The sequence below is a fragment of the Chelonia mydas genome, chromosome 21 (assembly GCF_015237465.2).
Source record: "Chelonia mydas isolate rCheMyd1 chromosome 21, rCheMyd1.pri.v2, whole genome shotgun sequence".
Classification (NCBI taxonomy): domain Eukaryota; kingdom Metazoa; phylum Chordata; order Testudines; family Cheloniidae; genus Chelonia; species Chelonia mydas.
This window is the reverse complement of record NC_051261.2, coordinates 732,346-759,700: the sequence shown is the minus strand read 5'-3', so window position 1 is coordinate 759,700 and position 27,355 is coordinate 732,346. Positions and strand designations below refer to the sequence as shown.

The window sequence follows — 27,355 nt, the reverse complement described above, 5'->3', positions numbered from 1 at the left end:
AGCCAGGTGAGGCCATTAAGTTAATGTAAACACCTGACTAATTAAGGCCCTTCTGATACTATAAAAGGGCTCACTCCAGTCAGGCTGAGGGGAGCCAGAGGAGAGGAAGTGTGGCTGAAGGGCTGAGTAATGAAGACACTCTCAAGCCATTAGGGAGCCCTAAGGTAAGGGTGAAGAAGAGAGAGCAGGAGAGCTGTGGGGAAATGGCTCAGGGAAATGTAGCAACTCTGGCAGTGAAAGGTTGGCTGCCAGCAGCTGTTGCCATTAGGGTCCCTGGGCCAGAACCCAGAGTAGAGGATGAGCCTGGGTTCCCCGCAACCCGCCACTACAGAAACACTTCCGGGGAGGGGAAGATAGGCCCCTGTCAGGACAGGAGGCTAAACTATTATAGAATAAGCCTGTAGGGACAACAGAGACTGTGGGAGTTCTCTCACCAACCTCCTTGCTGGCTTATGATAAAAAGGGCTCAGTAGACTGTAACCTTGGCCGTAGAGAGAGAGAGGCTATGTGGAGGACTGCAGTGAGCCTCTGAGGCTAGCATAAACTGCCTGGAAGCCTGGGACCCATGGGGGCAAGGTTAGAGCTCTGCCACACAAAGAATTAAGATCCCTTTGACTATTTCTCTCTTTTTTCATAACAATAAAGCATGTGGTTAAAACCCTTTTTCTGGTTCTTTCCTCCCTAGCCTCTTCATAATCATTATCTTTATATGAGTAAGTGACATCACTACAAAAGCCACCCTCATCTATTCAACAATTCCTAGTGCATGAGCCTGCACCCGCTGACATCAGTGGTGAAGGATTGGGCCTCTAGTCACCATCAATGATTGTACTGGATCATGAAAGGTGCCATAAAGTGAAGAGCAAGCAGTTGAGAGCTTGTATTTCTTCAGAGATCCTACTGTTCTGTTATCTCCCCATGTAGGCCATGAAACCCCTAATGTGTGGGGTAGGCAATTATTTTCCATTCATATGCACTGCCATTTACATTAGCAGCTGTAGAGAATTCCAGAACTTGCTGAAGGACAATTTCCATTTTGGCAGATATTGGCTCTGATATTTTTATCTTGGTACCTGTGAACCAATCATTACAACTGCAATGCCAGTACAAATGGATCCAATGAGGATGAAACTGACTGTCGTACAGAGAGCCAGCAGAAGTGCTTGGCACCACTTACACCCAGAGATCTTAAGTGGAATGTAAATAGTGGATAGGCTTTTGGGCTGATCTGCACGGGGTGAATTTCACCCCTAGTTCATAGAATTTTGTACACTAGCTTCTGCGTGACTGGAAAAATATACCCATACCAGAAACACTACAAAGACATCTGTACCTTTATCACCTTAACATATTAATGGGGACAATTATGCATCCAAGAAACAGGTGAGCAGAAAACTTGCAGATTTCACAGTTTTCCCAAGAAATGGTGCATTTACATAATTCTCAGAACACAGTATATTTGGCATTTATTATTTTTTCATTATACCTTTATGCCTGTCTTTATTCCTGTAAAATTGAAAATGCATACAGCCAAAATTAGACTATTTTTGATGAACAAGTATTACATTCATTTTTAACTGCTCTCTTTCCCAGTTTTGAACATCTTGCTGCCATCAGTTAGGCTTCTTTTGCATGGCATATACGAAAAAAGCTTTAATAGTATAATCAATCATCTTAACATATTCTCTGTCCCACATACAACAACAGTTATTGTGGTGCAATTAACAATGAGTTTTCCAAGGATTCCTGATTGTTTTGGGTTTGACTTTTCTTTTATCATGTAGTGATTTACAGTAAAGAGCTGAAACATCAGTATTTTACACTGAAATGGCCAACATTACTATCCAGGCACTGTTGCCCCTATATGACAGATCTCAGATGGACTCTCAGAGAGTTAGCCAAAAGCAATAGATGACTCCATAATTTCTATCTTATTTTTAATGAAAAACAACAAAAAGCGACCACAGTGATTTGCAATCAGTCTCAGTAGCTTTTAAAGGACTATTACTCCTCTGAGATTCTGCCCTTTGTTTAAATTTTGTTTGACAAGTGCTTTATAAATGAGCAGAAGAGGTGGTTTATGTTTCATTAATGAGGTTGATAGTGGTTAATTACTGACATGGCATAAACAATCCAATGCCAGATCAAGCAGGAAGGGTCAGTTATGCAGAAAAGATCCAGCTGGACCAGATATGATTTCCTTTAACTATCTGAATACCAAACCATTTATAGACAAGATCTCCTGAGAACTCAAACCCATAAGAGTTCTGAATTCTATGGTTCAGATTGATGTTGGGCTTGGAACATAAAACACGATTCAGGAACAGCAACTTTCTGTATAAGCTGTCTGCTGAGCTCAGACTCCAGAAGACGCTCATCACATTTTTTAGGCCATTGAATAGATGGAGACATCCTCACCCCATAGGATGGTCTGTAGAGGGGCGCACAATGATGCTAATGAATAAAATGAGGCCTCCAAAGTAGTGTGACATGACAAATATAAGAGGGTCTTTCAGGTCAGACACAGCTGATTATTCTTGAATATGAATTTATATGTGCCTTCCATACACTGTACCGTGGTATTTCCAGCCTCCAGCTCCTGACATAACACAACCTGTTCTATCAATCTCTGGAGCCTGAATGTATGAGTCAAATAAAGTAAATCTTCCCAGTCAAGCAAAGCATGCTCACTGAATTGGGTGATTTCCTTTGCCATCATGCTCTTGACCAGATAGGGTAAGTAGTGTTTTCAAACCTGAGCTATGCCTTATTGCTAAACAATTTGTAAATCAGTTTATACTGATTATTTGCCTCATGATTATTTTGACTTGTTTGTTTGAATTAATTTGCTGTGTTGGGAACTAAGATATGCTATCAAGATTGACTGGTTCTTGTGAACAATCTATAGCAAAAAATGAGAAGTCATGCCTTTGTCATAGCAAAAAAAAGTATAATAATGAGCAGCTATTCCTGCAGTAACAGCAAAAACTGCTGTTGTAAATATGAAATGTCAGTAAAACCAGGGGCAAATATGAAATGTGACCTGAGTCCAAATTTAAACCATCTGATACTTAACATCATATCAGGCAGGGAGTAGGAGAATCATGGTGCTTAATGAGAGAAGGCCCTGACTCCAAAAATCTTAAATCGTACCCTAGGAAGTCCTGAAAGCCCATTGCTGGAATAGCTAAATCAACAAAAATCTTTCAAAATCGAGGAGCTTTGAGTTCTTTCACAAAAGTGAAATTGGTATAAAGAAATATAGCTAGACTGCTGTTCTCTAAGACAGCTCAACTACAATGCAATATGCTAGAATACAATACAGAACAGCACCATACTACAAAAGTGTGCATAATACAATGTAGCACAAATTATTCTGGTTAACTTAAGTGAAAAAGTAGCACTAACTACTTCATGGGCAGTTAAGAATGCCAATGGCCAGATTATGCAACCTTTTATAAATGAAAAGAAACAACAGAAAATCACTCCAAAAGACCCACATACAGAGATTTCCTAAACTTCTCTAGAGTCCATTCTGGAGGTGTGCACATCAGAATTATGTGCTGTTGGGATCCTGAGTGATCCTGAGCTGTAGAATTCTAGGTATGTTCAAATTATAAAATACACAGCTGTAACAGCTGCCTAAGTGCTGACAAACAAATGGCAAAACTATAGTCAATGTGTAATGGAGACATGGATTAATCTTCCTGTACAATACAGCAGCACGTATGTTAAAATTAAAACGTAGAAAAAGTTTAATGTTTACATAGTTTAGAGATAGTGGCTTCACAAAGTTTCCAAATTCAATTTATTATGGCACAAATACATGTTAAAATAATACTATTGCAATGTATGTTATCTATTAATGTGCAGAGATGCCAGTGTTAAGCAATCAAATTAGGAGAATGTCAAATTCTATCAAGAAAGCAAAATATTTAGTAAGCTGCCTAGAGAGAACTCTGGGAAAGTATGACGTGAGAGTCCCAATGGCCTCTGTCCCTGATGATACAGTTATTATTTGATTTATGTGGACTTGCAGCTGCCCTTGCTTTGACCCTAGGAAGGGCTGTGTGGGAAGTTTGTGTCTCAGATAGGCTGAAGTGTTGGTCTGCAGAGTGTCTGGAGCCGAAGTGTATGCAAAGAAACTGATAAATAGGGAAAAGGCCCAGTTTGCTCCAGCTGGAAATCAGAAAGTTGAAGTAACTGCTGCATCCTCACAGACCCACTCTAGGAAGAGAGGGCATTCTCTCCAGAACTACTGTATGTAAGTATTTTATTTAGTTCTCTAAAAGCTTGGGGGTTTTACAATATCAGTCGACACACAAATTAACTGTGCGCTATTAAGATATTTGCAGTTTAGAACACTTTCGTCATCTGATTTTTGAAATGCTGATCAAGGAACAATAGAAAAATGTATACCTTTAAAATAAGGTGTTCTTTACTGCCAATCGTTTTGTTTCAGGAGTATTATACATATGTAAACTGCTTTGGTGACCTACAATATACTGGCCATTCAAGAGATGCATTTTCCCCTCCTGACGATAACAAGGAAGTGCAAAATTCAGTGCAATATAAATAGTAGTATTTTAGTCACGTAATTATGCAATGGCAGCTTCTGAGCCACAAGGATTCTGTGCAACATTCAGGATTAGATTTGGTGGTAAATCTGGTGTCTGAGGCACAAATGTGTCTGTGAACTGTGTAAAAATAAATTAAATGTAATTTTTGATGTTCTTTTAAACTAACTTTTTTTTTTTAGTGGTGGATCCATTTCAATGTTACCCATTCTCCACAAACCAGACACGCAGACATCAAAGCTGTACGGTGATAAAGGACCTGCCTCCCTTTATTTTTCCAATTTATTTAAATTATTCCTTTTAAATAATTAGACACACAGCCATTATTTAAAAGATAAGTAGCAGAGATTACAAAATCGTCACATACAAAACTATCCATCAATGGATAAAGCAATCCCGGTTCTAGAAAGTCCCCAAAAAGGTACCATACAGACCGATAAACAGAGCAAATACTATTTATGGGGGGGGGGGTGAAGCTTTCCTCAGAGAGCAGTTTAATTTGGGATTCTTCACATATTAAAAAAACAAAAATCCCCACAAGAGCTCATATTATTAAAAGGCCTGATTTATGCAGCACTATGTTATCTGATTCTATTAGCTTTCTTTGCAAAATGAATCCACTCTTAGTTTAATCACAGAGATGGTTAGAGGATTGCCTTTTGAATGCAGCCAAATATACTACCTGGGATATCAGAATATAGTAGCCAGTGAGAGTGGCTGGTAACTTCCTGTCAATTCTTGGTTTAATTTTCATAACTTCAGAAAGTACAACTCCCTCTCTGGAGACCAAACAAAGCTGGGATTAAAACTGAGATTGAAATCCACTGCCTAATTCATGTGGTTGTTCATTCATGCTTTCTTTCCCAGGATATGGGGTGCACTAAATAAATCTAAAAGACCTTCAGCCCAAGTTCCTGAAATTCCTTTGGAACAAGAAATTTCCGTTTTGACACAACTGTCAAAATATTTACGATAGATGTTAATGTACTGTCAATTCAGACATTTTGAAGAGCTCCCTGGAGGGTCTCCTTAAAGAAATATGTTCCACATGGTAATAAAATTATGAAAAACAACATAGCATCTTCTGCCATTAATAACATGAAAACAGATGCACAATATGTCTTTAGTTTGTATACGTGACTTCTGGTAAGTGACTCAGATGGTTTTGTGTCATGAGTTCCTACTTTACTTTTTGTACATTAAAACATCACTTTCCCTTAACTTTTGATAAACTGAAGATGAGTGATGAATCCTTTGATTAGGATTAATAGCTGAATATTCCTGAACCTTTGTACGACATGCAAGATTTACAGTGGATGGCTAACCTACTGTTTCAGTAGATGTTCCAGTTTACATTTTGTCACCTGCTGGAGATTTAATACTATCAAAAATAAGGTTAGAAAAGCAAAACCATATGATTTTTCAGATGTGCCTATGTTACTTAGGCTCCTAAGTGCCATTGACTTTAATGTTTGTCAATCAATTAGGCACTTCTGAAAAATTTACCCTAAGTCATTGTGAAAAGGACATTTTATTTCTTTTATATGCTTCCTAAAAACTAGGAAAAAAGACTTTCCATACAAAAGGCTTAGCAGGAATGAGATCAGAAACAGTAAAAAATGAGCAGGGCGTAACGTGTATCCTTATCCAGGAAAAACTCATCTTAAGGCAGCCTAACTAAGGGCTAAAGTGTTGGGCCCTAAGTGTGGCACTAATTGAGATCTTAGATAACTGATATGATAGTAATTGCTCTAATTAAGGGGTGCATCACAGTTCCCAGTCTATCACCCTGTTTTCAGTTGCAACTTTCAGAAACTTACTTTTTAGGTTAAAATTCCCCAGCTTCATCTCTGTGCAAAGATTTTTTTTTTTGTCTTTTCTTTTTAAAGTGTAAGTAATGGTCAAATAAGAGAGTGTGTGTGTAATCTTTTTCCATTATAAAAAAAAATGGTGGTAACTCTTCTGTTTGGGATAAAACATTAAAATTTGTCAGAGAAACAGCTGTCATTGAGGAGAAGAGGTTTTGAGTGTTCTGGTGAAATCTGGTTATGATTTGATCAAGTTATGATACTTTGAAAATTGCATGCTGAGCAATTGCATTTTTTTTTTGCTAAGTTCAGCATAGGCAACTAAGGAAGGCTGTGTTCTGTATGTATGGATGCCTAACTGAGAGTATGTGAAAGGAATACTGCACGTAAACATGTGGGCTGAGGAAATACTTCCAAAGAGTTCTTGGTTCAATCCCTGCAGACCTCGTAAAGTCTAAGAGATTAGAGACAGCTACCTTGCAAGGAGCTAGGCGCCTACCTCCGCTGGGATTCTCTGCTGTGAATCTTCTTCTGGAGTTAGGCACCTAAGTTGTTGTTTTTTACATGAAATGTTGGGGGCAGGAGGCGGTAGCAGCAGTAGTCCTCTTATAATCTTTAGCCCAGTAGTTAGGACCCACAACGAGCTGGTGGGAAATCCAGGTTCAATTCCCCCATCTACCTGCTATGGAGAATTAATATGAACTTGGGTCTTCCACTTGTCAGGAGGGTGCCCGAACCACTAGCTGAGTGTCTCTCTTTTGGTTTCCCCTGTTAAAGTTATACCACTTTGTATACATAATTAAATATGTACTGGGTCAGAGAGCATGTCAGACTGACTCTATAGTCCAGTGGTTGGGGCACTCAGCTAACTAGAGGAACACCCCAAGTTTAAATCCCTTCTCCACATCAGGCAGAGGAGGGAAATGAGTCTGGGTCTCCCACAGCCTGGGTGAGTTCCTTAATCACTTGGCTAAAGATTATAAGGGAGGCTACCATCTCCTCCCCCAGCCTGGCTGTTTTATGTGGGGTTAGGCATGCTGTGATTATGCATACTGCGTTGCATCCCGCAGGGTAGATAGACAGGAAATGCCTAATTTGAGTATCCCGCTGGGGCTTAAGTGTGAGATAGGCATGGTATGCTTAGACTGAAGCAGCTGTGGGTATGCTCACTGGCAGAAAATTCAGTGACTTGGGAATTTAACAGTGGAAATATAGATATGTAGGCACTTAAGGGGCCTCCAGGGTTAGATGGTAGCAGCAGAGCAAGAATTTTGAGGATCCCCATGGTGCCTAAATGTTGGCACCTATCTCCTCTTGTGGAACTAGCCCCATACTGAAATGCATAAAACACAAGATGATAGAATTAAAGTTGAATGTTCAATCTTAACTTTGGCATTTCCTAACTTTGGAGAGCTTTGCTATGCAACCTTAATATTATGTTATTTTTTGGACGAAATATAGAGCATAATTTAACTTTTGCTTCTCCATGATCTTGAAAGACCATCACAAAGAGCCCAATCCTGAAATCCTTTCTCAAGCAACACTCATTTAAATCAGTGGAAGCTTCGCCTGAATAAATACTGGTTCATTACCTCAGGATCAATTTAGACACATTACAGATGTGAATGTGGGTTTTGTAAACTCAATTTACTTTTTTTACAGACTCAATCAGTGTAACTTTATTTTACTTTGGAATACTTTCACATAGAACAACCATCAAAAGGACGTTGGAAACACATACTTCCATCAGTTTAAAAAAAAGCATATTTACCAAAGGAAAAAATTTAGACTTTGTCCATGCCAAATTGATCTGATTGATAAGGGGCCCCACCATGATTCACTGAGTCACTTCTCTTTCAAACAAATATTTACTAGCAGAGATAACAAAATGGCAGCATTCCAGCCTCACAGCACCTTTTCTCCTTGTGCTGGTGACATGAGGGGAAAGTTTTCTATTCCATGGATATGTCTATGTTGGGGGAGGGTTTTAATGTGTATTTTGGGAGGGGAGGTGTATATACCTTAAGAATTGGCTTCAGTTCAGATTCCCTGATGTCATAAAATCATCTTCTCAGGTACAGTAAACTATTCCATGCAGCCTGCTGTGACCATCTTTCAGGTGAGCCCTTAAGATCCAAGCTCTTATCTGCTCTGCAGGAGTCATTACAGATCCCATGACGCCATCATTTTCTTTGAGTATGGATATGTCTACACCGCAGAAGAAAGCGTGCCTACAAGTTTGGGTAGGCACATGCTAGCTTCACTCAAGCTAGAGCATTAAAAATAGCAGCATGGATGTTGCAGCATAGGCTGCCCACCTGAGTACAAGCCTGCCCAGCCCCGTGGATCCAAGCTTAGGTGGCTAGGCCATGCTGCTGCCCAGGCTGCAATGTCTACACTGATGGTTTTAATGTGCTAGTTACAGCAAAGTTGGTGTCTGTCTCCCTAGGCTGGGAGGAGTGCTCTAAGCTGCAATGTAGACATACCGTAAGAGTTTAACCTAGTATCCTCCCCAAACCACTGTGGAGTATACTATGTGCTTGGTGGCTGCAGTTCAGTCATTTTGTGTATCAACTGTGAATTTCTTTGGGATAAAAGTTCTAGTGGAAATGTAAAATATTGGGTGCATCTCCCTTAGGGTTCATCTACATTTCAGCTTGGGGATGTGACTGAGGCAAAGCTAGTTTGAGTACCTCTATGCGAGCTGGGAATCACATCTCCCAGCTCAAATACAGATGTATCCACAGTGTGAGTATATACTATATTCTTTTTCTGTAGCACATTTCAGCATTTCATACAAGTTTTCAATTACAGCATATGTTTTGTACACACTACATATTTTACATAGTCTATTTTAGAAATGTTTTAGACAATTTTAATTTTTTTTTTTACCAGGCATTCCTTTTATCCCTCCTCCTGTGAAGTAAGGTGCCTTACTTATCATAAGAACGGCTATCCTGGGTCAGACCAAAGGTCGTTCAAGCCCAGTATCCTGTGCTCTGCCAATGGCCAATGGCAGGTGCCCCAAAGGGAATGAACAGACAGGTTATCATCAAGTGATCCATGCCCTGTCACCCAATCCCAGCTTCTGGCAAAGAGAGGCTAGGGACACAATTCCGGCCTATCCTGGCTAATACCTATTGATGGACCTATCTTCCATGACTATATCTAGCTCCCTTTTGAACCCCGTTATAGTATTGGCCTTCACAACACCCTCTGGCAAGGAGTTCCAGAGGTTGACAGTGCATTACGTGAAAAAACTTTCTTGTGTTTGTTTTAAACCTGCTATCTATTAATTTCATTTAGTGGCCCCTTGTTCTTGTATTATGAGAAGGAGTAAATAACACTTCCTTATTTACTTTCTCTATACCACTCATGATTTTATAGACCTCTATCATATCCCCCCTTAGTCGCCTCTTTTCCATAAGTCCAACTGTTCAGTACTTAGAGAGAAAATTATGATTATTAATCAACTTTAAAAACTTCTAAATATTACCTAAAATAGCTTTACTGTGATGATTTCAATAGTCAGAAATGTGGTATAATTACAGTGTTTTCAGCCCAGTTCAGTAGGTGTTAATCTGAAGGTTCTCTAGCATACAACATTTTCATAGGCATTACAGCAACTTCACAGTTAACAGAATGAGCTTTCATTTGTGATATTCTGTGTTGTATAAAATGGCAAAATCAACATCACAATTAGTGCTAATTTGACACCCTTGTCTGCCTCACCCCTCTACTGGTCACAAAGCTCAACAGAGGGGCCAAGAACCGAGTGAGCCATGGAGAGTTAATGTCCCTTCTCATCTCTACAGATGGTTCCTCCAGAGCTGAGTTGAAGCATATTGGTTGGGGATAGTGCTGGCCAGAAATTTGCTCTGTCACTGCCCATCCTGTACTTGCTCTGGGGATATGCACAGAACTTCTGAGTCCAAGGCTATCAGACTGGTACTTTTCATCTCTTTGACCCTCTGAACTCACTCCTATCATGCACTTTTTATTTTTCCCATATGCTTATTTGCCTCCTTCATCTTTGTCATCCCTCCTGTTTGCTAAAGGAGAGACCATTAATATTTTAGTGGCGAGGCCCCTTTTGGAGCCTGATCTCTTCTGGAGAAGTCAAATCGACTGGTACCTTTAATCAATGCAGTTCCCCTAATCCTTCGCCACTCTGGAGGGAAGAGAAGGACACTAAGGATAGGTCTACACTATGAAATTAGGTCGAATTTATAGAAGTTGTTTTTTTAGAAATCGTTTTTATATAGTCGATTGTGTGTGTCCCTACACAAAATGCTCTTAAGTGCATTAAGTGCATTAACTTGGCGGAGTGCTTCCACAGTACCGAGGCTAGCATCGACTTCCGGAGCGTTGCACTGTGGGTAACTATCCCACAGTTCCCGCAGTCTCTGCCACCCACTGGAATTCTGGGTTGAGATCCCAATGCTTAATGGGGCAAAAACATTGTCGTGGGTGGTTCTGGGTACATGTAGCCAGGCCCTCCCTCCCTCCGTGAAAGCAACGGCAGACAATCATTTAGCGCCAGACTTTAGGCTGCAATAGTGGCTTCAGAGCAACTCCACTGCTACTATGAGATTAGTGTTGGGGAATATTAATCCTCCTCTAATTATTTGGGATGGGAACATAGTTTAGAGTAAAATCAACAACATGAGAAGACTTATAAATGAATCCTCAACCCTGTTCATTAGCACCAACACAGTCTGAAATGTAGACTCACAGTGACTTTCTACCTATCTGAATTTCTCTCATAATTCGCAAATGGCCTCATTTTCTGGAGAGGTTTCTTTTTGTTCAGGGCTGTTTAACCTGCCTCCCACAATTCTTTCTGAAGTAATATTTGTCTTCTTTCTAATGAAAGGCCGAGTCTTGACTTTTGAAGTAACAGGCAATGTTCTGCTTCCTCAGATTTTCTTCTTAAAAGCCCATCACACACCAAAGTGAATGAAACAGTTGGAGCTGGAGCAGAGTATGGCAAATACCTTTGTAACTGTATCTGATGGGTACTGTCTTGCTGAACCCATTCAATATTATGGTGAGTAAAGCAAAATGAAAGTATTATGAAAACTCGGAAAGATTGTCCGCAGCAGTTACTCTTTTCTTTTGGTTTATTATTACAAAAGGTGCCTACCTTGAAGATCTTGGCACTTATACATTCAAATGGGGAATGATCATCAAGCAAGTATGTTTCTAGTAAGCTCCCACAGGGATCAGTTCTTGGCCCTATGCTATTTAACATTTTTATTAATGACTTCAAAGAAAAGGTAAAGTCATCACTGATACAGTATGAGATGATACAAAAATTGGTGGGAGTGGTAAATAACTAAGAGGACATGTCACAATCTAGATTGCTTGGTAAACTGGGTGCAAGAAAACAATGTGGTGTAATACTGCTAAATGTAACATCTAGGAGCAAAGAATGTAGGCCATACTTACCGGATGTCATGTGGGACTCTATCCAGGGAATCAGTGACTGAAAAAGATTTGGGGGTCGTAGTGGATAATCGTTGAATATGAGAACCCAAAGTGATGCTCTGGCCAAAAGGGCTAATGTGATCTTTGAGTGCAGAAAGAGGGGAATCTCAAATAGGAATAGAGAGCTTATTTTACTTTTGTGTTTGGCACTGGTGTGACCGCCTACTGGAATAGCATGTCCAGTTCTGGTGCCCACAGTTCAAGAAGGATGTTGATAAACTGGAGAGGGTTCAGAGAAGAGCCATGAGAATGATTAAAGGATTAGAAAACATGCCTTATAGTGACAGACTCAAGGAGCTTAATCTGCTGATCTTAACAAAGAGAAGGTTAAGGGGTGTCTTGATTACAGTCTATAAGTACTTACCTTGGGAACAAGTATTTGATAATGGACTAGTCAACCTAGCAGAGACAGGTATAACATGTTCCAATGGCTGGAAGTTGAACTTAGACAAATTCAGACTGGAAATAAGGTATAATTTTTAACGGTGAGGGTAATTAACCACTGGAACAATTTACCAAGGGTCATTGTGGATTTTCCATCACTGTACATTTTAAAATCAAGATTCAATGTTTTTCTAAAAGAGATGGAATTTAGGAATTATTTTGGGGAAGCTCCAGGGCCTTTGTTGTACAGGTCAGACTAGATGACCACAGTGGTCCCTCCTGGCCTTGGAATCTGAAATATCCAGTGAGAGAGATTCAAAATTCATTAAAATAATTCAGATACAAAAATCTGTGCATTCAGTGTGATATGCTGACCATCAGTTTTATCCCAGGGTTGCATGGAGCAGTTTTTGTCATCCTCTGGTACACAATGGTTAAAAGTCTATGTATCATTAAACTATTGCAGACATACTGTAAAGGCCCTATGACTATTGCTCCCGCTCCAATGTGACTATGTAATTGAAGTTAGTATCTGGCTCAGGATGAGTGAACACTAAAGTCCTGATCAAAAGCCCATTGAAGGCAAAAAGTCTTTCAAGATACTTCAGTGCTCTTTGGATCAGGCCTGAAAAGTAGACTGAAACATGATACATAATGTACTGAAATATGCACACATTCTTAACAAAAGAAAAGAACAGGTTAAAGAATATTTAGATAAACTAGATGCATTCAAGTCAGCAGGGCCTGATGGAATTCATCCTAGGGTAGTTAAGGAACCAGCTGAAGCAATCTCAGAACCATTAACAGGTTTCAGAGTAGCAGCCGTGTTAGTCTGTATTCACAAAAAGAAAAGGAGTACTTGTGGCACCTTAGAGACTAACAAATTTATTTGAGCATAAGCTTTCGTGAGCTACAGCTCACTTCATCGGATGCATTCAGTGGAAAATACAGTGGGGAGATTTATATACATAGAAAACATGAAACAATGGGTGTTACCATACACACTGTAAGGAGAGTGATCACTTAAGGTGAGCTATTACCAGCAGGAGAGCGGGGGAAAAAAACCTTTTGTAGTGATAATCAAGGTGGACCATTTCCAGCAGTTGACAAGAAGGTCTGAGGAACAGTGGGGGGTGGGGGTGGGGAATTAACAAGGGGAAATAGTTTTACTTTGTGTAATGACCCATCCCCTCCCAGTCTCGATTCAAGCCTAAGTTAATTGTACCAGTTTGCAAATTAATTCCAATTCAGCAATCTCTCGTTGGAGTCTGTTTTTGAAGTTTTTTTGTTGAAGAATTGCAACTTTTAGGTCTGTAATCAAGTGACCAAAGAGATTGAAGTGTTCTCCGACTGGTTTTTGACTGTTATAATTCTTGATGTCTGATTTGTATTCATTTATTCTTTTACGTAGAGACTGTCCAGTTTGACCAAGGTACATGGCATCATAGGGCCTAATCACATCAGCCACACTATCAGAGGCTCGTTCACCTGCACATCTACCAATGTGATATATGCCATCATGTGCCAGCAATGCCCCTCTGCCATGTACATTGGTCAAACTGGACAGTCTCTACATAAAAGAATAAATGGACACAAATCAGACATCAAGAATTATAACAGTCAAAAACCAGTCGGAGAACACTTCAATCTCTTTGGTCACTCGATTACAGACCTAAAAGTGGCAATTCTTCAACAAAAAAACTTCAAAAACAGACTCCAACGAGAGACTGCTGAATTGGAATTAATTTGCAAACTGGATACAATTAACTTAGGCTTGAATCGAGACTGGGAGTGGATGGGTCATTACACAAAGTAAAACTATTTCCCCTTGTTAATACCCCACCCCCTCACTGTTCCTCAGATGTTCTTGTCAACTGCTGGAAATGGCCCACCTTGATTATCACTACAAAAGGTTCCCCCCCTCCCCCCACCCCGCTCTCCTGCTGGTAATAGCTCACCTTAAGTGATCACTCTCCTTACAGTGTGTATGGTAACACCCATTGTTTCATGTTCTCTATGTATATAAATCTCCCCACTGTATTTTCCACTGAATACATCCGATGAAGTGAGCTGTAGCTCACGAAAGCTTATGCTCAAATAAATTTGTTAGTCTCTAAGGTGCCACAAGTACTCCTTTTCTTTTTGAGAACCATTAACAATTATCTCTGAGAACTCCTGGAGGGCAGGTGAAGTCCCAGAAGACTGGAGAAAGGCAAATATAGTATCTCTCTTTAAAATGGGGAACAAGGAGGACGTGAGGAATTATAAACTAATCAGCCTAACTTTCAAACCTGGAAAATATTGGAACAAATTATTAAATAATCAATTTGTAAGCATCTGGAAGATAATAGGATAAGGAATAGTCAGCATGGAGTTGTCAAGAACAAATCATGCCAAACCTTCTTTGATGGGGTTCCTAACCCAGTGGATAAGGGGGAAGCAATAGATGTGATATATCTTGATTTTAGTAAAACTTTTGACATGGTCTCATGTGACCATCATGAACAAATTAGGGAAATGTGGTCTACATGAAATTATTATAAGATGGGTGCACAAATGTACGCCAGGAGTAGTTATCAATGGTTTGCTGTCAGACTGGGGGGGGGGTGTGTATCTAGTGGGGTCCTGCAGGGGCAGTAATAGCTTCAGTACTATTCAATATTTTTGTTAATGACTTGGATATTGGAGTGGAGGGGGTATGCTTATAAAATTTGCAGGTGACCGTGCTGGGAAGGGTTAAAAAACTGGGAATGTTTAGTTTTGAGAAAAGAAGACAGAGTGGGCACCTGATAAGCCTTCGTATATGTTAAGGGCTTTCTAATTATACAGGTAGTTAAACACTGGAATGAGCTTCCAAGGGAGGTTGTAGAATCCCCATCATTCGAGGTTTTAAAAACATGTTGGACAAACACCTGTCAGGGATGGTCCAGGTTTATTTTGACCTGCCACAGCACAGAGGGCTGGACTTCATAGCTTCTCAAGGTTCCTTCCAGCCTTACATTTCTGTGATTCTTGTACATTTTGTTTCACATTTAAATCAACTGCAAGCATGATAAATAACTAAAAACAACTCCTGTCACAACACTGTACAAACATATTACTGAAAATGCAAGTATGACTATATGAAATCTGGGTTACGCAGAAATATTAAATAAAACATGTTCTGGCATTTGGGTCTATTGAATATCAGCTTTGAGATGTGTATGTGATGGTAAAATATGTCACCCTTTGGAATTTCTGAAATGTCCTTCTCTGCTTGTTAATCCTTTTTTCATTTTCATATAGTGTACCTGGAATGTGTTTTTAATACAAAACAAAAATGTTTCCCTACTTAAAATGTTTGTTTATTGAGGGGTAAATTTTCTGCTGGACTGACACCCGGTCTCTTTTCTGGAGCTCAACCTTAGTCATCATTAATGAACTGCAGGCATAAGTCTGAGTACACCAAACTCTCACTACCTGAATTGCCTGCAATTTAACTATCTATGGAAAATTAAATTACTAATCTACAGGATTCCAGTAGCCCACAATATGACACTGACCAAACACATGAAAAGAATTTACTAAGAAAAATTGCAGGCACCAATTTTTAGGTGCAAAAGTGAAGCTACCCTTCTGAAAATTTATCTTAATATTGACACATTATAAAAATAATTTAATATTTTCAGGTAAATGAAGTCACAAATTCTTCCACAACCTTTTTGTTTCATTCTCATTTTTTTCATTATCTAGATGTTTTGCCAGAGCACATCAATTATCAGCTGCAAGACTCAGACTTTCAGGCTACTCCTTACTGCCAGTATTCAACTGTTCAGTTTCCTCCAGTGTTACAGTCACAACCTTCCCAGTCACAATACAACACATACAGCCTGGATTCTCAGTACAGTGATGGGCAGTACATAATCAGTAATTGTGAATTAAACCAGCCCTCCTGCATGGTTGCCCATAATAATGATGATGATGGATATCATGGACTAAAAAGGCCAAGACTAAGTCATTCCTCCTTGCGAATGAAGGGTCAGGAAGAGCTCTGTGTTGTATGTGGGGACAAAGCCTCGGGATACCACTACAACGCGCTCACTTGTGAAGGCTGTAAAGGTAAGGGAGAAATACTTTTATTTTGTGACTTGAAAGAAAACTGCCCCATATTAATCAGTGCAGCATGCTGAAATTCCACATGTGCAATTTTAAATTAACATATTTATGTTAATTTTCAATTGACATTTTGGAGGACAGCTGAAGTCTAGTTGAAGAGTGGAATAACTTATGGGATCCTCTCCTTTGAATCCCACTACTGACTGCTCCTTCTCTGCTACATCAGACTCCTCTTCTTGTCCTTGCTTTCAAGTATCTACATAACTCAACTCCTCTGTACTTATCTACCCTTGTCTCTTTACATGCTGCCCCATCTCCTCTGTTCCACCAATGATGCCAGACTCATCCACTCATTTGTCAGGTATGTCAAAAAAAATCTCCACCCTTCTCCCTCCCTGCTGCTCCCACTGCATACAGAAGTCTTCGACCACTACCCTCGCTACATTAAAATCTCTCCTCGAGATCTATTGCTGCTGTGAGAACTATAGGTTGGGAAAATTCTGGAACTCTATCATACAACACACACACAAAGCTAATATTATTCAAGCAATATGTTGCAATGGATAACTACCCCCTTGACCATTTCATCCATATTACTCCTCTTCCTCTATCTTTTATCTGCCTGCTTGTCTTTTAGCTTCTAAGTTGTTCAGGGCAAGGACCGTGCGCTCTTTTGCATTTGAAAAGTGCCTAGCACATTGTGGAAGCTATCAGAAACAGATAATACATTATAATATTGGTCCCAGTTTCACATTTTTGTGGAATTTAATTAATATCTATTTTCATAGTAAACATTATGTGAGGTGAAAACTGATTTCACACAATGCTACACATCGCTCTCGGGCCTAGCTGACTTCAGTAAAGTTGTGTCTGCTTATGCTGGTGGTGACTTTGGCTCATAATGCCTATGTATTACTGTGTTTTTTCTCTCTCTGCTGGGCTTGGATCCCTGAGGATCACTGCGATTTTGCATTTATCAAAGTTCCTTTTTCATGGAAACCAGTTCATTTCTCAGGAACCAGATAATACAGCTCTGACAATGGCCAAAGCGATCCCTACAAAGTGGTGTGTGGCACTCATAAGAACATAAGAATGGTGATATTGGGTCAGACCAATGATCTATCTAGCCTGGTATACTGTCCTTCGACAGTGGCCAGTGCCAGATGCTTCAGAGGGAATGGACAGAACAAGGCATCTATTGGGGGATCCCTCCCCCATCATCCAGTTGCAGCTTCTGGCAGTCAGAGGTTTTGGGACACCGAGAGCATGGGGCTGCATCCCTGACCATCTTGGCTAATAGCCAGTGATGGACCTATCCTCCATGAATGTAGCTAATTCCTTTTTTAACCCAGTTATGCTTTTGGCTTTCGCAAAATTCCCTGGCAACAAGCTCTACAGGTTGACTGTGAATTGTGTTAAGAAATACTTCCTTATTTTTGTTTTAAACTTGCTACCTATTAATTTCATTGGGTGACCTCTTGTTCATGTGTTATGTGAAGGGATAAAAAACACGTCCTTATTCATTTTTCTCCACACCATTAATGATTTTATAGACCCCTATCATATCTCACCTTAGTCGCCTCTTTTCTAAACTAAACAGTCCCCAGTCATTTTAATCTCTTCTCAGATGGCAGTTGTTCCATACCCCTAATCACTGCTGTTGCCCTTCTCTGTACTTTCTCTGATTCTAATGTATCTTTTTTGAGAGGGGGAAGTGTCACAGGGTGGTCTACTCATCACCGGGTGGCATCCCCTACTGGCAATTTTGGGAATCACCCCCTTTCTTCTATTTCACTGTTGCAGCTCTTCTCCTGTTCACTGAGTCGCAGTATGGCTGCTTTGTGACTAGGATACACTGTGATTTCCCCTTCCGGGGGTCTGTCAATGTCCCCCTTCACAAGCAGTGTCAGGCAGTCCTTATGCCCGCTTCCCTGACTATATCATTGCTGCAGTGACTCAGACAGTTTTCCATTCACTGCCCCCTAGCAATACCACTCTGCAGTAAATGGTAGGGGAACCCAGGCTTGCCCTCTAATCTGGGTTCCAGTTCAGTGCCCTATAGTGAGCAGTTAAGGTCTGGACTTCCCTGGACTACTTCCTACCATGCTTCTTTCAGTTTCTCTTTCATCAGCCTTCTCCTCTCTCTTAAGCCTACTAGATAAACCTTTTCTCAGGGGTTTCTATCTCCCCTTCCTTCTCCTTGCTTCAGGGAGAGAGACTGCAGGCTTCCTCCCTGCTGCCTCCCACACTGTTGCTGGCCTCCTGCCGGTTCCCTCACAGCTTCCTTCTCATTGGCAGCCTCCACACAGTTGCATCTTAACTGATTGGGCCTACTTGGCCTAATTCAACTCTTTCAAGGCTGGAGTGGGGAGTACACCCCATCACGGGCAATCAGAACTGCACATAGCATTCAAGATGTGCGTGTACCATGGATTTATACAGTGGCATTATGATATTTTCTCTCTTATTATCTATACCTTTCCTAGTGGTTCCTACTACCATTCTATTAGCTTATTTGACTGCTGTGCACACAGAGTGGATGTTTTCAGAGAATTATCCACAATGATTCCAAGATGTCTTTCTTGAGTGATAACAGCTAATTTAGACCCTATTTTGTATGTGTAGTTGGGATTATGATTTCCAATGTGCATTACTCTGCCCTTTTTAACACTGAACTTCATCTACCATTTTGTTCCTCAATCATCCAGTTTTGTGAGATCCCTTTTTTAACTCTTTGAAGTCTGCTTTGGTGATGAAGCACTGGAATGGGTTACCTAGGGAGGTGGCGGAATCTCCTTCCTTAGAGGTTTTTAAGGTCAGGCTTGACAAAGCCCTGGCTGGGATGATTTAGTTGGGGATTGGTCCTGCTTCGAGCAGGAGGTTGGACTAGATGACGACCTGAGGTCCCTTCCAACCCTGATATTCTATGATTCTAACAATCTTGAGTAATTTTGTATCATCTGCAAACTTTGCCACCTCAGTGTTCACCCCTCTTCCAAGTCGCTAAACATGTTGCCTTTGCTGTGTTCTCAGCCTCTAACAGGCCTATATTATTTTGCTCATTTCAGTTTTCTTGGAATTACAGTGTCAAGTGTTAGTGTTGGTCAGACCTCCTACTTGGAATATGGTTTGAGCCATTACTTAAAAATGGGGGGTGGGGGGGTATGCTGATTTCCTGCCTCTCTTAATAGATCCTCTTTTTATTGGTAAGGTGCCTGTCACTAGAAAGGGAGTTACCTTGGTCAAGCACTGGTTAATATTAGGCATAAAACAGCAACAAACGTAATCAATGAGAATTAAAATGTCATCAGTCTAATATCTAACCATCTGATCCTTTCATTGTAGAAACATCATACAGTAACTCTTTAAATAATTGAGAGTGGAATTACAAAGATTTCTTAGATTCCTTCCCATCATCCAAAATATCTTGTTTCTAGGATTCTTTCGACGTAGTATTACCAAAAATGCAATATACAGATGCAAGAATGGTGGCCACTGTGAAATGGACATGTACATGCGGAGGAAGTGTCAGGAGTGTCGCCTGAAGAAGTGTAAGGCTGTGGGAATGTTGGCAGAATGTAAGTGCTTCACTGCTCCTTACAACTGCAACAAATTCTCTGGCATACTATTTTTCAAAGCCAGTTTCTTTATTTTGCTTTAGGAAGTTTTAACTTTGGAAGGTCCTCTCCTAGGTTCAGAGAATATGTGGTATTCCTCTTTCCACCCATATTGGCCATCAGTAGTTGGGAAATATCCTCTCTAAAGTGATGCAGACTTACTTATGATCTAGAATTGCTGTGTCAGGCATCTTAACTGAATCACAGAAGGGTCTATGAAATTGCCAACAAGAGATAGCTAAAGGTGGTGAACTGTGACTGATCTCCATAAGCGTGTTTAATATTCTTTCATGTTACAAAAAAGAGAAAAAAGAAATTTTGCCCATGCTCATTCTTCATGAGAAACCCTTATGTTCATATGGTACAGAGTCTAGGTTAAGAGAATATGACATCAGACTGTTTGACCCCTGCCCACATCTAGGCTATTGATAGGAATTGACTGACAAAATTCATTATGTTGCCACCATCATAGGCAGAACCTGGAACTACCTGTTAGCTGAGAACATTCATAGGTAGGAAGCTGCTTTCCATATAGGTGATAAGCTACCGAGGTGCCAGACTTATAAAGTCTGCATAATAACACAAGGGCTTGTTTTGAACAGTACAGGTATTTGAACTTTAACAAGTACTTTGATCTAGAATTATATATCTTACAGGTTTGCTGACTGAAGTCCAGTGTAAATCAAAAAGACTCCGAAAGAATTTCAAGCAGAAGAGCAGTTTCCTTTGTAGCATCAAGGTGGAAGATGAGGGAGTAAACAGCAAGCATGTTTCATCCACAACTAGATCTGGAAAAGTGGGAGATTTTACCTATTTAAAATGTATCTTTTCATTGTTACACATTATTTTTACTTTAACACACATGTATTGTCATTTATCTGATTTTTTTTTTTTTTTTTAAAGATCCAAGGGAGGATGGAACTTACTCCAGTGGAACATCAACTTATTGATCACATTGTTGCAGCCCATCAAAAATATACAATTCCCCTAGAGGAAGCAAAGAAGTTTGTATGTGTTCAGAATGCACAGGCCACAATACAAAGATATTAATTGCTAGAATATTAAAAATTAATATAATATTAGGGTATTTTGGCAATACCAAATGTTTATAATCTTTCTTTCTTTTATTCAGCTGCAGGAAACTGCAAACCCTGAGGAGAGTTTTCTGAGGCTCTCAGAGACAGCAGTTGTTCATGTGCAAGTACTAGTGGATTTCACAAAGAGACTCCCAGGTAACTTTATAAAATAATTTAACAAACTCTTCACCACAAGCAGTATAATTTAGCCTTACTCTAAAAGAAGGACATTTATTTATGTGGCATGCATACTCTGAGAAAAGATATACAGTTCAGAAACTATTCAATTGATTAATTTTACTTGCAAATGTTAATAATTAGGGACACTCTGGTTATCTTCCCTAGAACAGAGGAAGACCTCTGTGAAGCTCAAAAGCTTGTTCCTTCCACCAACAGAAGTTAGTCCACTAAAAATTATTACCTCACCCATGTTGTGTCTCTCATCTCCTGGGACCAACAAAGCTACAACAACCCTGCAAATGACAATTAGGAAGGCCATTAATTCGCTAGCATTTGAAAAACAAAGAAACAGTTCCCTGTTCTTTCTTTCAAGAAGCGAATTCAACATGCATGACACACATTTAGCTTTAATAACAGTACAATTCACAACTTTTTTTCCAAATCAAAAAAATCAGATAATATACAATATGTGAGAATAGAGCCATATTTTCTCAAAAATGTACAATTAGAAATGCTGTCTCAAGTGAACTATTGTTCATCTTATTGTCTGAACTCTGTTTCACTTTGTCACAGCAAAAAGTGAAGTTATTTTGTGTCAAAAATAAGAGGTACACTATAGAGATAAAATAATGAATGGTGTGAGAAGACAAATCAGGCACTCCCATTCATCCTCTCGTATAATACAAAAACAAGGAAACATTTGATTTAGTTGAAAGGTGATACATTTAAAACCGATAAAAGGAAATACTTTTTTTTACACAGTGTACAATTAATTTGTAGAACTCATTGTCAAAAGATATTGGGTTTGTCTACAGCAGGAATTTTCACACTAATTATCTAGCACTAGTACAGCTTCACTGGTGGTAGCACTCGTGGAAAAACAGGAATGTTTACCACCACGTTAAGTAAACCTGCGCTGATCAGGATTAAGAAATCCTTGCAATTTAACTGAATGTCCCCTTGCTCTTGTAGGAGACCAAGAGGGGAGTACGTGTCTGTGGCTAAACAAACCATCCACAGTTACACCAGACAAGATAACAAATGTATGGGAATATAAGCCCTCAGGCTGCAGGGCAGGTTATTCCAAAATTCTCTACTGGTTCCTTGCACCTTCCTCTGAAATTTCTAGTATTGGCCACTGTCAGAGACAGAATGGTGGAGTAGATGGATCACTGGTCTGATCCATGATGTCAATTCCTATGTAAATGTAAAATATCTAGAAAGACCACAAGACACTGCTAGCTGTGATTGCTCCTTTACTGCTTGGTGCAAATATCTTGCCTTTGATGCAACTACGGGTCCTACTGTCTCTTAAAGCCAGAGACTAATAATTTTTGCAAAAAGAAAAGGAGTACTTGTGGCACCTTAGAGACTAACCAATTTATTTGAGCATAAGCTTTAGCGAGCTACAGCTCACTTCATCGGATGCATACTGTGGAAAATACAGAAGATGTTTTTATACGCACAGACCATGAAAAAATGGGTGTTTATCACTACAAAAGGTTTTCTCTCCCCCCACCCCACTCTCCTGCTGGTAACAGCTTATCTTAAGTGATCACTCTCCTAATTTTTGGTAACTTATATTGGTAGCCTGAGGCCAAACAGCAACCCCTAATTTTGAGTCTTACTGAATATTCTTCCCTACAGGATTTGAAAGTTTAGCCAGTGATGACCAGATTGCATTGTTGAAAGGTTCAACAGTGGAAGCAATGTTTTTGCGTTCAGCCCAGATATATAATCAAAGAGTTAATGAATGCCAATCATCAGTGAGTGAAAGTAAGTAACTTTTAATGCTAACAGTTGTGTGAATTCAAACAACAGTTTTGTATTTGTTGACTTATTTTTTTCAGCAAGCCTGGCTCCTCTGTACACTGCACCTAAATGGGTTTGTCATTCAAGCATAGAAGGGTGTTTTTTATAATAGCTTTGATGATGTCCAGCTACCCTTCACTTTTTTAGAAGACCCCAACAAATAACAATAAAATGGATCCTTTCTTGCCTCTCATTAGCCCCAAAGAGGTCGCAAAGCTTCTGGAATGTTTATACAACAGAGTATTGGGTGGGTGGGGAGGTATGTGAACTTAACTGTACTGCGTATCCCCTGTATTGGATTTACAAATAGTGCACCCTTTTCTAGGACTCATTTGCAAAACATTTGCAACCCAATGTTTAAATAGGGTAAAATTAAAAGCAGAAGTGGACTTTTAATATTGTTTCCCTTGCTCTAGGTCACGTAAGATTTTCTGATCATGCTGTGTATTGTCATGTTCAAGACCTTGATAAAAGTACTATTTATTCCATGGAAATATCTCACAGTGAAGAGAGTCCAACTTCCACAACTACCACAGGTAGATGAGCCCTCAATACCTCAAGAATGATCATTCTTTTACTAAATTTGCTAATAATTTTGAGATTAAATAGTTTGAGTATTTTAAAATTACTCAAGGTTTTTTTTGAGAAAATGAATTGACAATGGTAATACAAGTTTGCTCCTGGATTGATTTTTCAATAGCTTGATTTCATTTCTGAAGGTATCACCGAGGAGTTTATCACTGCGCTATTTTACTTCTACAGAAGCATGGGAGAACTTAACGTGACTGAGACGGAATATGCCCTACTTGTAGCAACTACTATATTTTTTTCAGGTAAACTTTCAGATTAATGAAGAGTGATTATGTTACATGTGCAAATTTTTAAAAAACTTTAAAAAAAAGTTAACTGATCACTTTCAAATCAAACATGCTCAAGCCACTGTCCTAAGAAGCGAAAAGTATGTAACTAATTATGTGGTTGTTTTTTTGGTATAATTTTTCCTCAATGTATAATATTTCTTGAGTTCAATTTTGCTAATCATTGTATTTCATTTTATGCCTTTCATTTATGTCAAATCCTGTTCTCATCATTCAAATGAGTAGTTTCACCAAAATTAATAGGAGTACTCATAGAAAATAAAGTGAGCAAGTTTGGTTCCCAAATTATATTAATATACTATTGTTGTTTTGCAGATCGCCCACTCCTAAAAAACAAACAACATGTGGAAAAACTCCAAGAACCCCTTTTAGGTATTTTGTACAAATATTCAAAAATTTATCATCCAGAAGATCCACAGCATTTTGCACGCCTCATAGGGAGGCTTACCGAACTCAGGACCCTCAATCATAACCATTCAGAAGTGCTAGTAATGTGGAGGACAAAAGACCCCAAACTGACCTCTTTACTCTGTGAAATTTGGGATTTGCATTGAACACCTTACCTATATTACTGTTATTACACTCATGGCTGATTTTCTTTAAACTTGCAGAAATGCACACTGTTCAGAAACATCTTACTTTTATAAAAATATACTAAAATTTTCACTTATTTTATATGGCTGCAGCGTCTTCAACAAATATTGTATTTATCTATAGTAATCTATATTTTAAACAAAAATTGGATGCAGAAGTCGTGCTCTGTTGAAGTGATCCAATATAAAACATATAAAATTTATCTTAAACTTTATTACTACAAATGGGGGGGGGAGTAGGATTTAAATCAGTTTCACAGTTTGAGCTGAATCCCCAGAAAAAATACAGTAGCAGATCCTTCATTTAAAAACAAACAAAAAATCTAATCATCCATGCAAAGTTGTATTCTGCTCTTACTTAGGTACTATGATTCTAATATTGTCGTGTCATTAGACTAAAAAGTTAATTTCCTGGGATCTGTTCAACTTGTGCAACATCTTCCTTGCAAGAATTATGTAACCATGTTGGGAAATTTGACAGATGTATAATCCAGTGGGTCCAAAAGGCCCCAGAAAAAGTAGGAAAAAGGATACAGTGGCTCAAGTGGACACTGCAAGTATGTTATTAAAACTTTTAAAATCTTGAAGGCTGAGTGCATAAATTTGTCACCTGAATGTGACCCTGGCAGGATTATTTTTACACATGAATTACTCTGGAATGGTTTCGCCAAAGCAAATAAGCACAATATACTTTTTCAATTTCAGCAATATAGGTCTTTCCCCCCACCCCCCTTCTTTCTTACCTACTATGGGTGAAATCCTGTCCCCACTGAAGTCAATACCAAAATACCAACTGACTCCAGTGGGACCAGGATTTAACTCTGTATTTTTGCCTACCAACCATATTGCAAGTTTTATGGAGAATGTCATAAGGACTCCCCATTAATGTTTGAATTCTCGGTTACATTTATCATGACTATAATGGGGTAGAAGATTCCTATATGCATTTGAGGATTCTTTTTCAAGACACCAGTCCCAATTACAGGCACTCAAATTCATTTGTTGTACAACTTCATAAAATAAAATGGAAATACAGTGGAAATTAATGTTACTTTTCTCCAACAATAGTCATGTTCTGGACGGATTGAGATCAATGTTCTACTGCTGGCATATGCTGTTCCAGAGTATGCTCCATCTTCCAGCATGGGCTATATAATCTCATTTCCTTAATGGGTGCAAGGACTCCAGCAGCATGCTTTTCCTGCATCAGACATAGCATCATGATAGATTATGTTGGAGGCAGAATACTATGAAGAGTGAAATCATCCTTCTCTTACTCAGAATCAATAGAATTACTTATGTGAGGCTGTCATGGGGTGGATGTACCCCATGCTAGGCCAGCAACCAAAGGGTTATTACAAGCATTGCTAGCCACTGCTGATTGGCAGTCTCACAGCAGCTGAGAGGATAAAAGTGCTGGGAAGCAGAAAGGTGAGGTAACTGCCAGAGGAGTGAGCAGGCCAGAGAAAGGAGCTTCTGCAAGCAAGCTACTAAAGAGCTCCCCAAAGACAACAGCTCAGGAGGGGATGAACTGACCAACAGGTGAGAGAGCCTGCAGAGATCAAGGGAAAGATAGGAAGGAGCTCAGAGCACTGTCCCTTGAAGAATCCTGATCCTGCTTATCTAGCTTGAGGGCTCAGAGCTGGAACCCCGTGGAGTGGGTTCCCATACTGAAAAACTTGTGAGTGAAGAAAGGTTTGGGGGGGAGGGATAGCTCAGTGGTTTGAGCATTGGCCTGCTAAACCCAGGGTTGTGAGTTCAATTCTTGAGGGGGCCATTTAGGGGTGTGGGGTGAAAATTGGGGATTGGCCCTGCTTTGAGCAGGGGGTTGGACTAGATGATCTCATGAAGTCCCTTCCAACCCTGATATTCTCTGATTCTATGTTTTCAGACTCCTGGGCATCAGGACTGCTAGACTGTAAGCCCCAGTGCTGTGCCATGCTTGACCAGAGGGGGTGCTGTTGCACTGATGTACCACCTCACAGGTGAACAGAATCTAGCCTATAAAGGGGAATAACTTTTTGAGGTTTTTTTAATAGTTTTAGAAAATTACATGCACCCATTGGAAATGTACATCCAGTTACACAGTGGGCACTGCCCACAAGTGTGTGGGTAGAATCCCATTCAGTCTGTTAGTGCCCTCTATCTTTCTAAAAAGATAGGAATAAAGATATGATGGGTATATAAAGAAGACTATAATAAAATCTTATGTATTTTAAACTTTCTACACAGCCATTAAACATTTCTCACTAAAGAATGAACTTTCAAATAGTTTTCTCAGGATTATTATTTAAAAAAAAAAACCACCACTAAGAGGTAGGGTGGTTTTGGTTTTTTTTTTTTAAACAATCAAAACATCATAAATGTGAAAGAGGATCCAGCAGCTGGTGTGCATCTCCTCCCACAATGAGTTTGTTATTGCACCTAATCATTTTCTTTACTCCAGACACTTGTCTAGCTTCATTTTCAAATGTCTTTTTTTCAATAAAGTTTCATGACACTTAAGGGACAGCTGACTCGCTTTGCTAATGTTTTCAAGGTTATGCTAATATTTTGGCAATGTTAATGAGCACCTATTATATTTTGTCATTAAAATATTTTCATATGGCAGATTAAAAACCATGTATGAATACTTTCATATATTAGATATGGTTTGATTCAATCTGTCTCACACCTGTGGATCTTTCATCAGTTCTGAATTATAATGCAAATAGTGAACACAGACCAAAAGTATCTTATCTTTAATACAAAACTTAAGTTTAAGAGATCCTGTTTTTTCAGAAATTATATATATTTTTGCCCTATATACATACTATTAGTGTTTTTTGCTATAGTTTGAGACTTA

At 39.3% G+C, this 27,355-nt stretch overlaps 1 protein-coding gene across 3 annotated transcripts; it reads left to right on the top strand.

The window, feature by feature from the left end:
• LOC102944767 (bile acid receptor) lies at positions 1 to 27,019 on the top strand. 3 transcript variants are annotated; one of them, XM_043533629.1, is made up of 14 exons: positions 1 to 164; positions 686 to 2,736; positions 4,061 to 4,264; positions 10,201 to 10,333; positions 11,309 to 11,435; positions 15,992 to 16,357; positions 19,792 to 19,932; positions 20,628 to 20,767; positions 20,875 to 20,979; positions 21,104 to 21,203; positions 22,875 to 23,003; positions 23,456 to 23,575; positions 23,759 to 23,872; positions 24,233 to 25,097. In XM_043533629.1, exons 5-14 carry the CDS (start codon positions 11,345 to 11,347, stop codon positions 24,469 to 24,471), a joined length of 1,545 nt encoding a protein of 514 aa, XP_043389564.1. In that variant the 5' UTR covers positions 1 to 164; positions 686 to 2,736; positions 4,061 to 4,264; positions 10,201 to 10,333; positions 11,309 to 11,344; the 3' UTR covers positions 24,472 to 25,097. The 3 variants fall into 3 exon arrangements, with proteins under 3 accessions (XP_043389564.1, XP_043389565.1, XP_043389566.1); XM_043533630.1 differs by lacking the exons at positions 1 to 164; positions 686 to 2,736; positions 10,201 to 10,333 and having other exon boundaries at positions 3,883 to 4,264; positions 24,233 to 27,019; XM_043533631.1 differs by lacking the exons at positions 1 to 164; positions 686 to 2,736; positions 4,061 to 4,264; positions 10,201 to 10,333 and adding an exon at positions 8,516 to 8,628.
• Positions 27,020 to 27,355: the final 336 nt, after the last annotated feature.